At 46.7% G+C, this 12,777-nt stretch overlaps 1 protein-coding gene across 9 annotated transcripts in view; it reads left to right on the top strand.

The window, feature by feature from the left end:
- LOC111866557 (SCY1-like protein 2) overlaps positions 1-12,777 on the top strand; it is a 157,037-nt gene that overhangs the window by 87,934 nt on the left and 56,326 nt on the right. For all 9 annotated transcript variants that reach the window (XM_033752319.1, XM_023855620.2, XM_033752318.1 and 6 more), the window contains one exon: positions 4,190-4,335. In XM_033752319.1, the coding sequence (XP_033608210.1) occupies positions 4,190-4,335 (146 nt within the window). The remainder of the gene's footprint in view (positions 1-4,189; positions 4,336-12,777) is intronic.

Genomic DNA, 12,777 nt, shown 5'->3' with positions numbered 1-12,777 from the left:
CACTCAACTGAACTACTAGTCCTCGCTATATAGCCACCTCACGGACCGTACAGAAAACGTCTCTCTCGTTGTTGCGTGTTCTCTCGTTGCCGGGGACAACGTATCCACAGAACGGTTCTATAGCGACATCTGTTGTACCGTCGCCTGTTTAAACAGATGTTATTTGACAGTATATTATCGGAATTCTGCCTTCAATCTGTTTCTTGGACAACTAAGTGTGTGTTGGTGCCATTTCGAGCGGGGTTCCTCGCCTCTATCGGCTCTTACGAGCTAATCCCACAGTCAGTGCAGCTGGAGACTGTGAAGATCGCCCTTTTGTGGGATTTGACGCCTTACAGTATCGCTTCAGAGGAACCTGCTGCCTCCATTTTCAGGACAGAAGAGTAGAAATTTCAGGGTGTTGATTTTACTTTTCCAATCAATACGCGAAGGACCGTGATGAATCCATATATCTCCCTACCTTGAAGATGGAAGCAGCGAGCCCTCCGAAACGTTGGTAAAGGTTTACCACAGTATACGGCGTCGTATACCACAACACAGCAATCTGTAGGATCGAAACTAATTTGCTGGAACGTGGGGACGTAAAGGTATGTGCGCAGGCGCGGTTGCAGGTCCATAGGGACACGTTACTCTAGACTGCCTGAGGAAAGGAAGGGACCATGATATAATTTGTGTTAACGAACCTTGACCACAGTATCAAACCGATAGAGGTTTTTGTTATCAGGATCGATCTGTCTAGCTACGGGCTGGACGACCAAGGAATTCGGTTTCGATTCCAATGAGGGGCAAGATATTTTCTCCACAAGCTTCCGACCAGCTCTGGTGACCATCCAGTCCTCTCCTATAGAATTGGTACGGAGAGGGGGGGGTAAAATTGACGGGGCGTGAAGCTAACCCGTTGTCTCGTAGTCGCGAGGTTCGGAATGCTTGGATTTGTGCTTCAATTCACCTATACGTCTGAGTGCGGGGATAACCTCAGTAAACGAGTTGCGTTGATATTGGCTTGTCTTGTTTGGTTCGCGAACCGTCAGTAGTGAACCCTTATCCTGAGTGCTGGTAACATTAGGCTCCTTTCGATTCATCGCAGAGCTGCAGGATTGAGACCTGGGTAGCAACAGGTAGCTGTTGTATGCCCGATCGATATAGCTCGCCTCCTGCAACAGGTAGCCTTCTGGTTTTGTTGGCAGCACTGGAAGCTGGTGGCAAGATTGCATCTGTATGCTGTCAGACTTGAGGCTCTCACGTCGACTGCTGTGAAAAGCGTGATCTTCTGTGTCGTATTTCTACCGAACTGAACGGGGTCACAGCCCCGTGTTTAGTTCACTTTGAAGGTTGCGTCATCACCAGACAGTGACGTAGGTCGTTGCGTCATCATTAGGAAGTCACTAGATTCTGTTTCCAACACACGAGATCTCACTGAACGCATACGGGACTTTCCTTCCGTTAGGTTGCCTACACGTAGTGCGACGTACACTCATAGATGTCTCTGGCTGATAATAGCAATGTAGCCACATGTTACTGCTTACTGCTATACGGTCCGCTGAGGACACTGTTACCCTTCATGGCGGACGTCTCTTCGTCTTTATTGTCTTTTCTCTACGTCCATCACTTCACTTTCTGTTCTCGTAAATCCTTCTTTACGTGCCTCGCATCCATTTGAACTGGCGTCTTGCCACGAATCCACCCATGTAGCCCCTCTAACCTTCCCGCTGTAACATCCGCTATCAGCCCAAGCACACTTAGCATTAGCGTGGTGACTGGTCGTCATGACTCTTGGGATATCCTTGTTTGTCTTCATCTTCCGTAATGTTTGTGCCGAACCCGGGACCTTTGGAACTTTAAAATGTGGTTGTCTTCATCTTCCGTAATGTTGGTGCCGAACCCGGGACCTATGGAACTTTAAAATGTATTTGTCTTCATCTTCCGTAATGTTGGTGCCGAACCCGGGACCTACGGGACTTTAAAATGTATTCGTCTTCATCTTCCGTAATGTTGGTGCCGAACCCGAGACCTTTGGAACTTTAAATTTGTCTTCATCTTCCGTAATGTTGGTGCCGAACCCGGGACCTATGGAACTTTAAAATGTATTTGTCTTCATCTTCCGTAATGTTGGTGCCGAACCCGGGACCTATGGAACTTTAAAATGTATTTGTCTTCATCTTCCGTAATGTTGGTGCCGAACCCGAGACCTTTGGAACTTTAAATTTGTCTTCATCTTCCGTAATGTTGGTGCCGAACCCGGGACCTTAGGAACTTTAAAATTTATTTGTCTTCATCTTCCGTGATGTTGGTACCGAACCCGGGACCTTCGGAACTTCAAAATTTGTCTTCATCTTCCGTGATGTTGGTACCGAACCCGGGACCTTCGGAACTTCAAAATTTGTCTTCATCTTCCATAATGTTGGTGCCGAACCCGGGACCTATGGAACTTTAAAATGTATCTGTCTTCATCTTCCGTAATGTTGGTGCCGAACCCGGGACCTTAGGAACTTTAAAATTTATTTGTCTTCATCTTCCGTGATGTTGGTGCCGAACCCGGGACCTATGGAACTTTAAAATTAAGGAGTAATAATAATAAACCACTTTATTTCTGATTTTGGCTGAGAAGACGACATAAAGTGACAAGTTGAACCAAGTAATTCGTCGTATTCCGCCACGAAGAGAGGGCGGTGGCCTCATAATTGTTTTCTGCTGTCTTGACTTTAATGACTTTGCAAATGGTTCATAATAGATTCCCGTATTGCAAGTTTAAATTTGATTTAAAGCAGTTGCATGAGTTGAACAGTTCACTAACTTTTATTAGTTCCCCCCCCCCGTACCTTCACAACAACAATCCTGTTTTGAGACCAAACTCACAAAATAATGCTCTCAGCTCTCCCTCCACGCCAGCTATATACAGGATGTTGCGAAAATTAGTCGTTACTAGGCAAGATATAAGTCGCGTTCACCGAGTACGCACTTCGAAATTCTGAATATACAGTCAACCGTAGCCATGTTACTTTGCTGCAGGGAGGTCTCCTGTTCAAATTCCGGTCATGATTCCTGCTATCCTGACAAGTCTACTTTCGTGCTTTTTCTCAGTCTCTCTACGCAGATTCCAAGATATAGGCCTTACAGTTTCCCTCCACATCCCTTAGAGTTCATCATTACGTATAGCCTTCCAATTTGACGCTTTATGACCTATTCAGTTGAGAAATAGTCAATAAACAAAGCAAGTGATACAAGTCTCGAAGTTTATACGGCGGTGATTGCTCAGATTAGGGTCGTCCGGCATGTGACACCGTATTGATGAATATTGAATTCGAAGGACAATGCTGCTTCTGTCTTCAGGGTTAAAATGTGCAGTGCAGGTTACAAATAAGGAGGTTTCGTGTCGCACAGATGCAGCTGGTGGCTAACGCGCTGGAGAGGTCACCGAGCTTCACGAAAGTAGGTCAGTTAGTGACGTCACGCTGCTCCTTAATATGGCCGACGAGGAGCTACATCAAGCATAAGTTGTACTGTAGAGTAAAGGTAAAGTTGTCCCTGTGCTTAGCTAATTAATCACCACGCTATGAAGACTTACACTGCGGTGGATGTAAGGATCCACGTAGTCTTGGATCTGGCACTAGTTGGAGATGAGTGGCCAGCTTCACGCCCAGGCCGCTTTATTCCCGGGGAAACAGTCCCTGGTATCCATTAGATACGAGACTAGGTGCGCCATAGAGTCGGTCTGAACGACTTGGAAAAGAGAAAATACTTGACCATACCTGGACTCGAACTCCCACGCCTCGGCCGTGTGACCGGTAGCCAGTCGCTATCCCGACTCCTGTTAATTTGTACTACTCGCAAAACATTATTAGACTGATCAACTCGAAGGATAACGAGATAGGTAAGACATGTAGCACACATGAGAAATCCAGCAAATATGTTCGGAAGTTCGGGTGGCGAAATACTGAAAGAAAGAGACGCTTAGATAAGTGGATAATATTAAAATGACTCTTATAAAAATAGGATACCAGTGTGTTGATTGGGTTCATCTAGTTCAAGATGGGACCAGTGGCGGGCTCTTGTGAAGACGGTGATGAACTTAGGGTTCCATAAGGGTGGTGGAGCGGGGAGTGCTTCAGTAGGTGAGCGACTGTCAGCGATTCAGGCAGGACCGGACGAGACTTGGTTACTAAACTTGTTCCTGTGCTTGTGCCTACAGCTCCCGAGGTGCAGACATCGTCCCTGTGCAGTATTGTGAGCGACATGTTCTCCTTGGGCCTGGTCGTGTGCGCCATCTTCAACCAGGGCCGGCCACTCATTCAGGCCAACCACAGCAGTTCCACGTACATGAAACAGCTGGAAGTGGTGAGTACTGGCCTAAACCCTGTCTAACTCATCTCTGAGGATGCGTCACACCTGAGCACCTCAGCTAGGCAACCTTACCTGCCGCTCTAACCCGAGGAAAGAACCCACATACCGGCTGGATAGGAGTTGGACCCCAGAGTCGGTCTCAAAGACGTAGAGAAGGGAAAATTCTCGATCCTACCGGGCTCGAACTCCTACCCCTCTATCACTCAGGCCGTAGCTATCCGAGCCCCTGTAGAATAGGATATCAATAGAATATTTTCGAAATTTTTCGGAATGTGTAGTCTTTTCGTGTATTGCGTCTGTCCGTGGGTTTTATGCAGTGACGTAAATTGTAGGCCAACATTTGCCAATCCTGTTCGTGATTACTGCATTTTGGCCTTGCTCCAAAATTTCCCTGAGTTCATAATAATCAAAATTATTAACGTCCAAATTTACCACCATTACATTTTGATACATCATCATATTTAATAGATTTATATCAAAGCTTGCCTTGCGGTAATTTATATGCGTATCGTACCGAAGGCCAACGGTTGCAACAGTTGAATTCATGTCAATAACAGGAGCTTCATTAAATAACAGTAATTTCATTTAGCCATATTGTTACTGTGGCCTGCAGGCAGCTCCACGCAACTTCAAAATGCCGTGTCCTTGGTGGAAAGGAAATTTGGTTTGTGGGTATTGCCTACCCTGCTAACAACTGAATGTGCATTTCCGTTGCATCTAACGTGGTTACGGTTTTGTAGTGAGTTCAGTTGTTGAAATGTGACTGAACTAAGAAACATAAATTTGGTAAGGAACGTGGTTGCCATGGTAACGAGCAAAACAATAGATAAATATGGCAATATACAGATGTTGGTTCTTGACAAGAAAATCACAGAAAATTATTTGCCAATCATTAAAATGTGCAAAAAGGGTAACACGGCGTGGAGGCCCATGGGGCTGTGAGACGTCGAGGCTCCCACATTTTATAGACAGTCTGCTTACAGATGGCAGTGAGATTGTCAGCCTCACGCGCCGGCCGCCCTTTACCCTCAGAAAGATTCCTGGTACTCATTTCTGTTAGGGGCTAAGTCGACCCAAGGGCCACAATGCGGCTGGAAGGATTAGGTCAATTGAAAATCTCCACCTCTTCTGATTCGAACCCGCGACCTTCCGGCTTGTAGCATAGTGTCTCAAGCAACTACGCTACCGCGTGCCCCCTCGCCTATCAATATCATTCGCAATTCGTGCATCTGGTGTATGCACATGTGTATGTATGTAACTGCGTTATATTGCTTCGTTCTTAGGTTGGCCTAGGCCGCGCCACAGCTCAAGCGGTTAGTCGCTGGCTTCCCACCGCGGCGGCCCGGGTTCGATCCCGGGTCTGGTCAAGTGGGAGTTGTGGTGGACAAAGTGGCGCTGGGGCAGGTTTTCTCCGAGTACTTCGGTTTCCCCTGCCAATCTTCATTCCACCAATTGCTCCACAATCACCCTCACCAATCATCTGGGGCTGGTACAATAGGCCAGAAGTGGCCGCAGTGCAAGGGGCTTAGTCCCACCCCACTAGCAGTAAAGAAAATAAGTTGGCCTAATAAGGAACACCCAAACTTATTAATTATTAAATATACTCCGTACACTTAATTTCTTTTTATGAATAATATTCCTTCATTCACATTTTAGTTAATTTGTTCTGTGATGTTGGCAAGAACAGCCATATCCCGGGGGAAGAACGGGCACTTCGCTTGTAAGGAACATATTTTTTTCTTCCCTTCTAACCTGTGTGTTCAAGTGAATCTGCAAAAGCGAACAGTAACATGTCATTTCGAATATTTAGGTAAGCAGCACTCACATGTCCTCGTATTGTGAGGTGCGAATTGAATTCTTAACCTTTACTCGGAAGAACTTCAATCTGTGAAGTGTTTAGCATTGCAGAACAAAATAATAACACACACACACAAATATTACAGCTTTGTTGGCTGTAACACCATGTAGTCTCATAGGTGCATTCCAATGTTTGGGAAGAACCTGTTGTCTCTATCAGCTATCCTGAAGATGGAAGCAGTATTTTCCTCCGAAACGTTGATGCCCACGTAGCAGGATACTCCGTGCCATGACCTAGGGGACAGAGTGCAGGTAGGGAATGAAGGCCTCTCAGGTGTGCTTCGCCCCAGATGTGCGTGCCAACCTGGCGTTGCGGTGGGGGTGGGGCTGAGATAGGAAACGTGCTGTGACCTCGGGCACTAACAGGCAGCTGGGGTCACATTGCCACTTGACACGACCTGACGTTAATTCTGTCACGTGACAGTGGGATGAAGGGTACATATATATACGCGCTGATTGTGATCATAATGACCCTGATAATGCAGACTAGTGTCCCACGTGATGTCTTAAAAAGCCCGGAAAGTCTAAATGTGTCGCTTAGCGGCCATGTTGTTATTTTATGTTCAATAATAAAGTGGCTACCTTAATAAATTCTATATTATTTTGTATGTTGGCGTCTGTCATACTTATGGAGTTCCTAGCGCTACTGTCGTTGCACCACACAAGTTCGCACATCCGCCATGTTGTTATTGTTTATTGCAGGAATTTAAGAAGTGTTCTCTTTGTGTCCTATTGTACGCCGCCGACAGCGCCAGACGATACAGCGTCTACTAGCAGGATAATTCATAGATGACGAATCGGAAAGCATTTGCAAAGAAGTGGTCGTGACCTGAACTGAAGTTGTCTTCTCATTCCTCTCTTTACGCCTGAGTTTATTGTAACCTCTCGGTTACGGGTCGATAATGTTACCGCTGCGCTAGCCCACTCTGCACAAAGTACTGATTTGCCGTGGCTTATAGAGGGGCGCAATATTAGTACCAAGTTTCTAGCAGATCGATCAGCTGGTTCGAAAGTTGGGAAGAGACCAATTTCTTTGTCTACTCATGCTGCCTCTTCCCTGAAGGAAACAGGCTGGATAGCGACAGCCCGTGTAGCTCAGAGAGGCAGGTCTGTCGGCAAGGCGGTTAGTCGCCGGCTTCCCATCCCGGCGACCCGGGTTCGAGCCCAGGTCATGTGGGATATGTGGAGGAAAAGGCAGCATTGGAGCAAGTTTTCTCCCGGCACTTCTGTGTCCCCTGCCAGTTCTTGTTCCACACTCATCTGTCATCTGGGGCTAGCACAATGGGCCCCACTACTGGACCGAAGTTCACCCCATCCCACGAATAAAAAGCAATATAGCTCAGTGCCCCCTGAAGTCAACAAGGACAAGGAAGGTTGCAACAAGGAAAGAGCAGATGTAATTATTGTGCCGGCCGCGCGGTCTAAGGCGTGAACTGTCTTCGCTCGAACCCTGGGATCGTGGGTTGGAATCCCACTCGAGGCACTGATGTCTGTGTGCATCTATTCTGTGTTTGTGTTGTCGTGTGTGTAGGTAGCGGCCTTGCGACGGGCTGATCCCCCGTACAAGGAGTCCTCCTGACACTGTATAGGTTAACGAAACAGAAAAGCGACCAGGTGCACAATGGCGGTAGATGTAATTACTGATAAGACTGCTGACTGTACTTGGCTGTGTCGAGTGCTAATGATTCATTACTGCAATTGTCACACACGGCGAGCTGAATCAATAACAAATATGAAGTGTCTACGTTTATTGATCAGGGTTTCAACTTCCAAGGAGCTCACCGGCAGACCTTAGCTCTCACTGCTCACCCTTCTGCCACGAAATAACCGTTGATAGGGTCGCTGTTATGGGGTGTAATTTGTCTCGTGTTCGAGGAGATGCTTAGGGTAGGGGCGGGCAACATGGAACGGATTAGGTTATGTGGAAATAATCAAAGGCTGGAAGGCCTTGTGACAAAATGTCGCATTTCGTGTTTGCAAGTAGGTATCAAGTGTTCGCCATGTTGGCAATAGTAGCAACGTATATAAATTGAAGCAGATATATTGTGCTTACTTTCTCACGTGCCATTCACCCCGTTGCCTTGGAAACGAACAGAGTTGTTGCTTGCTGAATACAGAACAACAATAAAATCTGTGGAGCAGACGAAGCTGAGTTAAGCAAAACCGACATAAAGCGCGTGGGCCCCTGGTCTCTCACTGTTGCCCGGTGGAAGATGCCATCTGTGCAGTTTTATTTAGGGACGCGGTGTCCATGAAGTAAATAACAAAATTTTGTGATCATTTTTGAGAAAGTTGCCATTTTCTGGCCCCATCTGAATGTCCACTTATGATGGACTGAACAGGAACGCAATGCGTCCAGCCGTTCGGGCGCTAGCAAGGCACACGTACAGACACGCCATACCAAAAAACTACTCGGTATTCGGGGTGGGGAGTGGGGCTCAGAAACTGTAGATTCGCCAAAATCTCAAGAGCGTTTTCTTCACCGTCGCAATACTTGTTTTTACATACTGAGCTTCTCTGTTTGTGTGAGTAAATAACTTTTCTATCTGCTGTTTCCTATCGCTGACCTAATGGAGAACACCCAGATATATTACGAAAGTATACTGTGTTGCTGGCGGAAAGGCAAACATATCCCGGGCGAAGAACGGGTACTCCTGCTTCCATTCTCTCTAATTTGTTCTAGATTTTCGTTCAGTGAGAAAATTGGGTGTCCTGTCCTTGTTTCTTCTTCTCCGAACTGTACAGGTTTTGTGATGCCTGCCAATATAAGTTCCCTTGAGAATTGTGTGGGAAATTTCATCATTTGCTAGGCGCATAAGCCTTCTCTCTCCACTGTTGTCATTTTCAGCCCTTGTTATGAAGCCATACGTCAAGGCCGGGGATTAACGCCATCTGCCACGAATAACAAGCACAAACAGTAAATCGTAAACCACCTTCTTTAATATAGTGTACTACACATATATATTCCGCATAAGAGATTATCAGTAGTCACAGAATAGACACGATACACAGAAGTAAAAGACTGCTTGCCCATTTGTGACGTACTACATAAGTTACAGCCGTGTAGCTTGTTGATGCTCGACAGTTCGTTGCTATGACAACATGAAACTGCGTAATTTCAGAGCTCATACATCGCCCTAAGGACTGCGTCATTTTGATCTAATGCATAATACATTTGGTTAAGCAGAATCACAGAACAGCACGCAAAGTGTAGAATTCTTGGAACGGGCTTTTAAGTTCCACTTTATATAAAATAAATGACTCGTTTATTAAATATGCTTATATCCTGCTGACGGCAGAGCCTGAACCGCTGGACCAGAAGGCAGCCAAGGTGCCCACGCACGCGGGTAGATGGAGCCACTGTTGCTTTCTGCGTCACCGAAGTCTCGTTTCACCATCCGCTGGCTGCCTCCGTGTCAGCAAGCCACAGATCTGCACATGCGCGATAGAGGCGAGCCGAATAATTAACGCACAGCAAAACCTAACATGGAACCTGCAATAAACGGAAAACTGTATTTATCGTAATCTGAAAACATAAGAATTAGAATATACAAAATTATAATTTTGCCTCTGGTTCTGTATGGGTGTGAAACATGGTCTCTGACGTTAAGGGACTAACAAAGACTGAGGGTGTTTGAGAACAGGGTATTGATGAGAATATTTGGACCGAAGAGAGATGAAGTGACAGGAGGTTGGAGAAAACTGCATAATGAGGAGCTTCATAACTTGTACTCTTCTCCAAGCATAATTCAAGTCAAGGAGGATGAGGTGGGCAGGACGTGTAGCACACATGAGGAGCAGAAGATTGCATATAGGATTTTGGTGGGGAAGTCAGAAGACCTATACGTAGGTGGGAGGATAATATTGAAATGGATCTTACCGAGATAGGATGGGGTGGTATGGACTGGACAGATCTTGATCACGATAGGGACCAGTGGAGTGCTTTTGTGAACACAATAATGAATCTTCGGGTTCCATAAAATGCTGAGAAATTCTTGAGTATCTGCGCAACTGGCGGTTTCTCAAGAAGGGCTCAGCTCCCTGGAGTTAGTATTCACAGTAAAAAAATCTCGCGACGAACTGTATTAGCTCATGCATGTATATGTTGGCAAGTAGTTACGAATAGTATCAGATGATGGCAACCAGGGATTTTTGTGTTTGTTGTGTAGTTTATTTAATGACGCTGATTACGCGTCTTATTCTGGAGGGCCCTAAACAAGAAAGACGCAAGTACCTTGCAGTTAAGCAAGAAAATCGAAACTCTTTGTCTCGTGCCTGCAGTGGTTCACAGAACTGTCTAACGCGAATCAACTAATTCGTTCACGAACACCCAGGCTAGTGAGCACAGCTCAGGTCCTGCTATGTCTCTGTCTCTCTTACATTTAGAGAGTGTCTCTGTGTGAGGCTCGCCGAGTCCTAATTAATGTAGCAGCGTTAATTAGCGCAATTAAGCGACCGCCTCTCTCTGAGGGACGAGAAGTGTCGTTACGTCGCTAATGATGCCCAGGTCCAGGGACGATCTGCCCTGCGACCTTGAACTGGCTCGCTTCGCTCCACGGGGAGCCAACTGGGGCCTGCGAGCCACATACACCTGTTTATTTAGCAGAGTGTTCGTTAGAAATCTGATCGCCATTTCAACGTTACGTGACGTAAGTGGTACAGTTGTTCGGCAAGAATATGCAATTATCCTTTCTTTATTTCTGCCAAGGATTCGATTCCCGACAGGAGTAAGACATTTTTCCTTATTTCGCGGCGTCCATACAGTGCGTACTGGGAGTTGATTTCTCACGGGTAAAGCGGCCGGGTCGTGAAGCTGACCACTCACCTGAATGTAGTACCGAGATCAAGAATGATGGAGCTATACTTCCACTCCCCCATACATCTTCACGGCGTGGTGTTTAATTAAGCAAACACAGGGACAACTTTACCTATGTAAGATTTGAGGTTTTCACGGCGGTGACTATGAAGAAAGCAGACTTCTAGGATGCGGCGCCGTGTAGATCTTGTGTGGCTGTAACCACCTGCTCACGTCGCTCTCAGATTTTTCTACCCTGAAGATGGAGGAGATAGTTCTTCCGAAACTTCAGTTCACACAAGATCTACACGGCGCCACATCCCAGAAGACGGCATTCTTCAAGTTTACCTTTTTACCTTTACCTGGTAGGATAAGTTGTGAATGGTTTGGAAGGCGTCTCGTGTGACGTAACTGAGTTTTGCTCTGAGGAGCTGAGGAAAGGCACGAGAATTGTGTGGATAGCTGGTGACCTGGCCCAGATGCGAACCCGTCACGTCAGCGCTACGCCACGCGGGTGCAGTGACATGACCTCTGTAAGAGGCAGGTGGGGGAGCCCCCAAGCCCCTTGTTTGTCAGAGAGGGGCCGCAAATGGAGGCGCTGGGCCCGCCCTCCACCCGACGGGTCGTTGCGCCCAGTTCCGCCTTTTACCTCGAGTTGCCGCTTCCCGCTGTGACGTAAAAACCTTTATAAAGCGCGGAGTGGAAAGACGTCAGTTTGTTTGCTGTCCGGTGACGTCACTTGCTGTTTCATTAAACGAATGCATCGCGAACTCTGTGAACGTCCGCTGCAATCTGCCGTCGAGAGGTCATGCTTTGAGCCTTGCGTTTCCAGACACAGTTTCGAAGTTCGGACAGATATTATTTCTTGAAGAGTACAGTGTTCTCGGTTGTAACGCCGTGAAGTGCGGAGAGACCACGACGTTTCGGAAGAGTATTTCACCTCCATCTTCATGGTCGAAGAGAAAGCTCAAATCCGTTTGCCTCTTATATCTGCTGGTTTCTTGCTTGGCTTTCTCCCTACCTTGATGATGGGGACATGTTCCTCCGAAACACACCCCACTGTACATAGTCACCTCCTTGAAAACCTCACGTCCAACAAATGTTTTTTTGTTTGGATTTCAGTTTTCATCGCTAGAATTTAAGAGTACCGTCTGGGTTGCAAGGGCACATGGTGACGTGGACGGTCGCCGACGTTTCGGAGGAACGTCCTGCCAGATCTTCAAGGTCAAAGAAGAAGCTACTTTTCTGCTTGGTTTACTTTTCGATGCTGAAAATAGAGGAAGAACGTTCTTCAGAAACGTCGGCGAACTTATACCAGACTTCGCGGCCTCACGTCCCACAAAATGGAGGCCTCATTATTAATTTGTGGTCGCCATCATTTAGTTTGGAACGTTCAGAACTTGTCGTGCGGCTCTTCGCTCTCTAACACGTAGACGTACAGGAAACTGCAAACCGGGTCCCGTCTCGGAAGCGAATTGTGGGAGTGGAGGTAAAGCTCCATACTTGACATGAATGTCACATATGGATATAACAGTTTTCGTTCAGGATTATTTGCTTGCAAACCTCCAGACTGCCCAAGCTCTATATTTCTTTTTAACTCCTTTAATCCTGACTGACTGCTACATTTCTTCTGGGCCTCGCCAGCACAGTTATTCTTGGTACCGAGTCCCACGGGACTCACGACCATATATTTCTTTCTGATGGCTCTGGGAGACTGCAGAGCATTTTCGTCAAAACCGACCGAGACCGGAGGTCCATGACTGACGGCTCCGGAGGCTTTATAA

Source organism: Cryptotermes secundus, unplaced genomic scaffold (genome assembly GCF_002891405.2).
Source record: "Cryptotermes secundus unplaced genomic scaffold, Csec_1.0 scaffold575, whole genome shotgun sequence".
Lineage (NCBI taxonomy): Eukaryota > Metazoa > Arthropoda > Insecta > Blattodea > Kalotermitidae > Cryptotermes > Cryptotermes secundus.
Note: the sequence above shows the minus strand (reverse complement) of the source record. Positions and strands in the feature narration are given on the sequence as shown.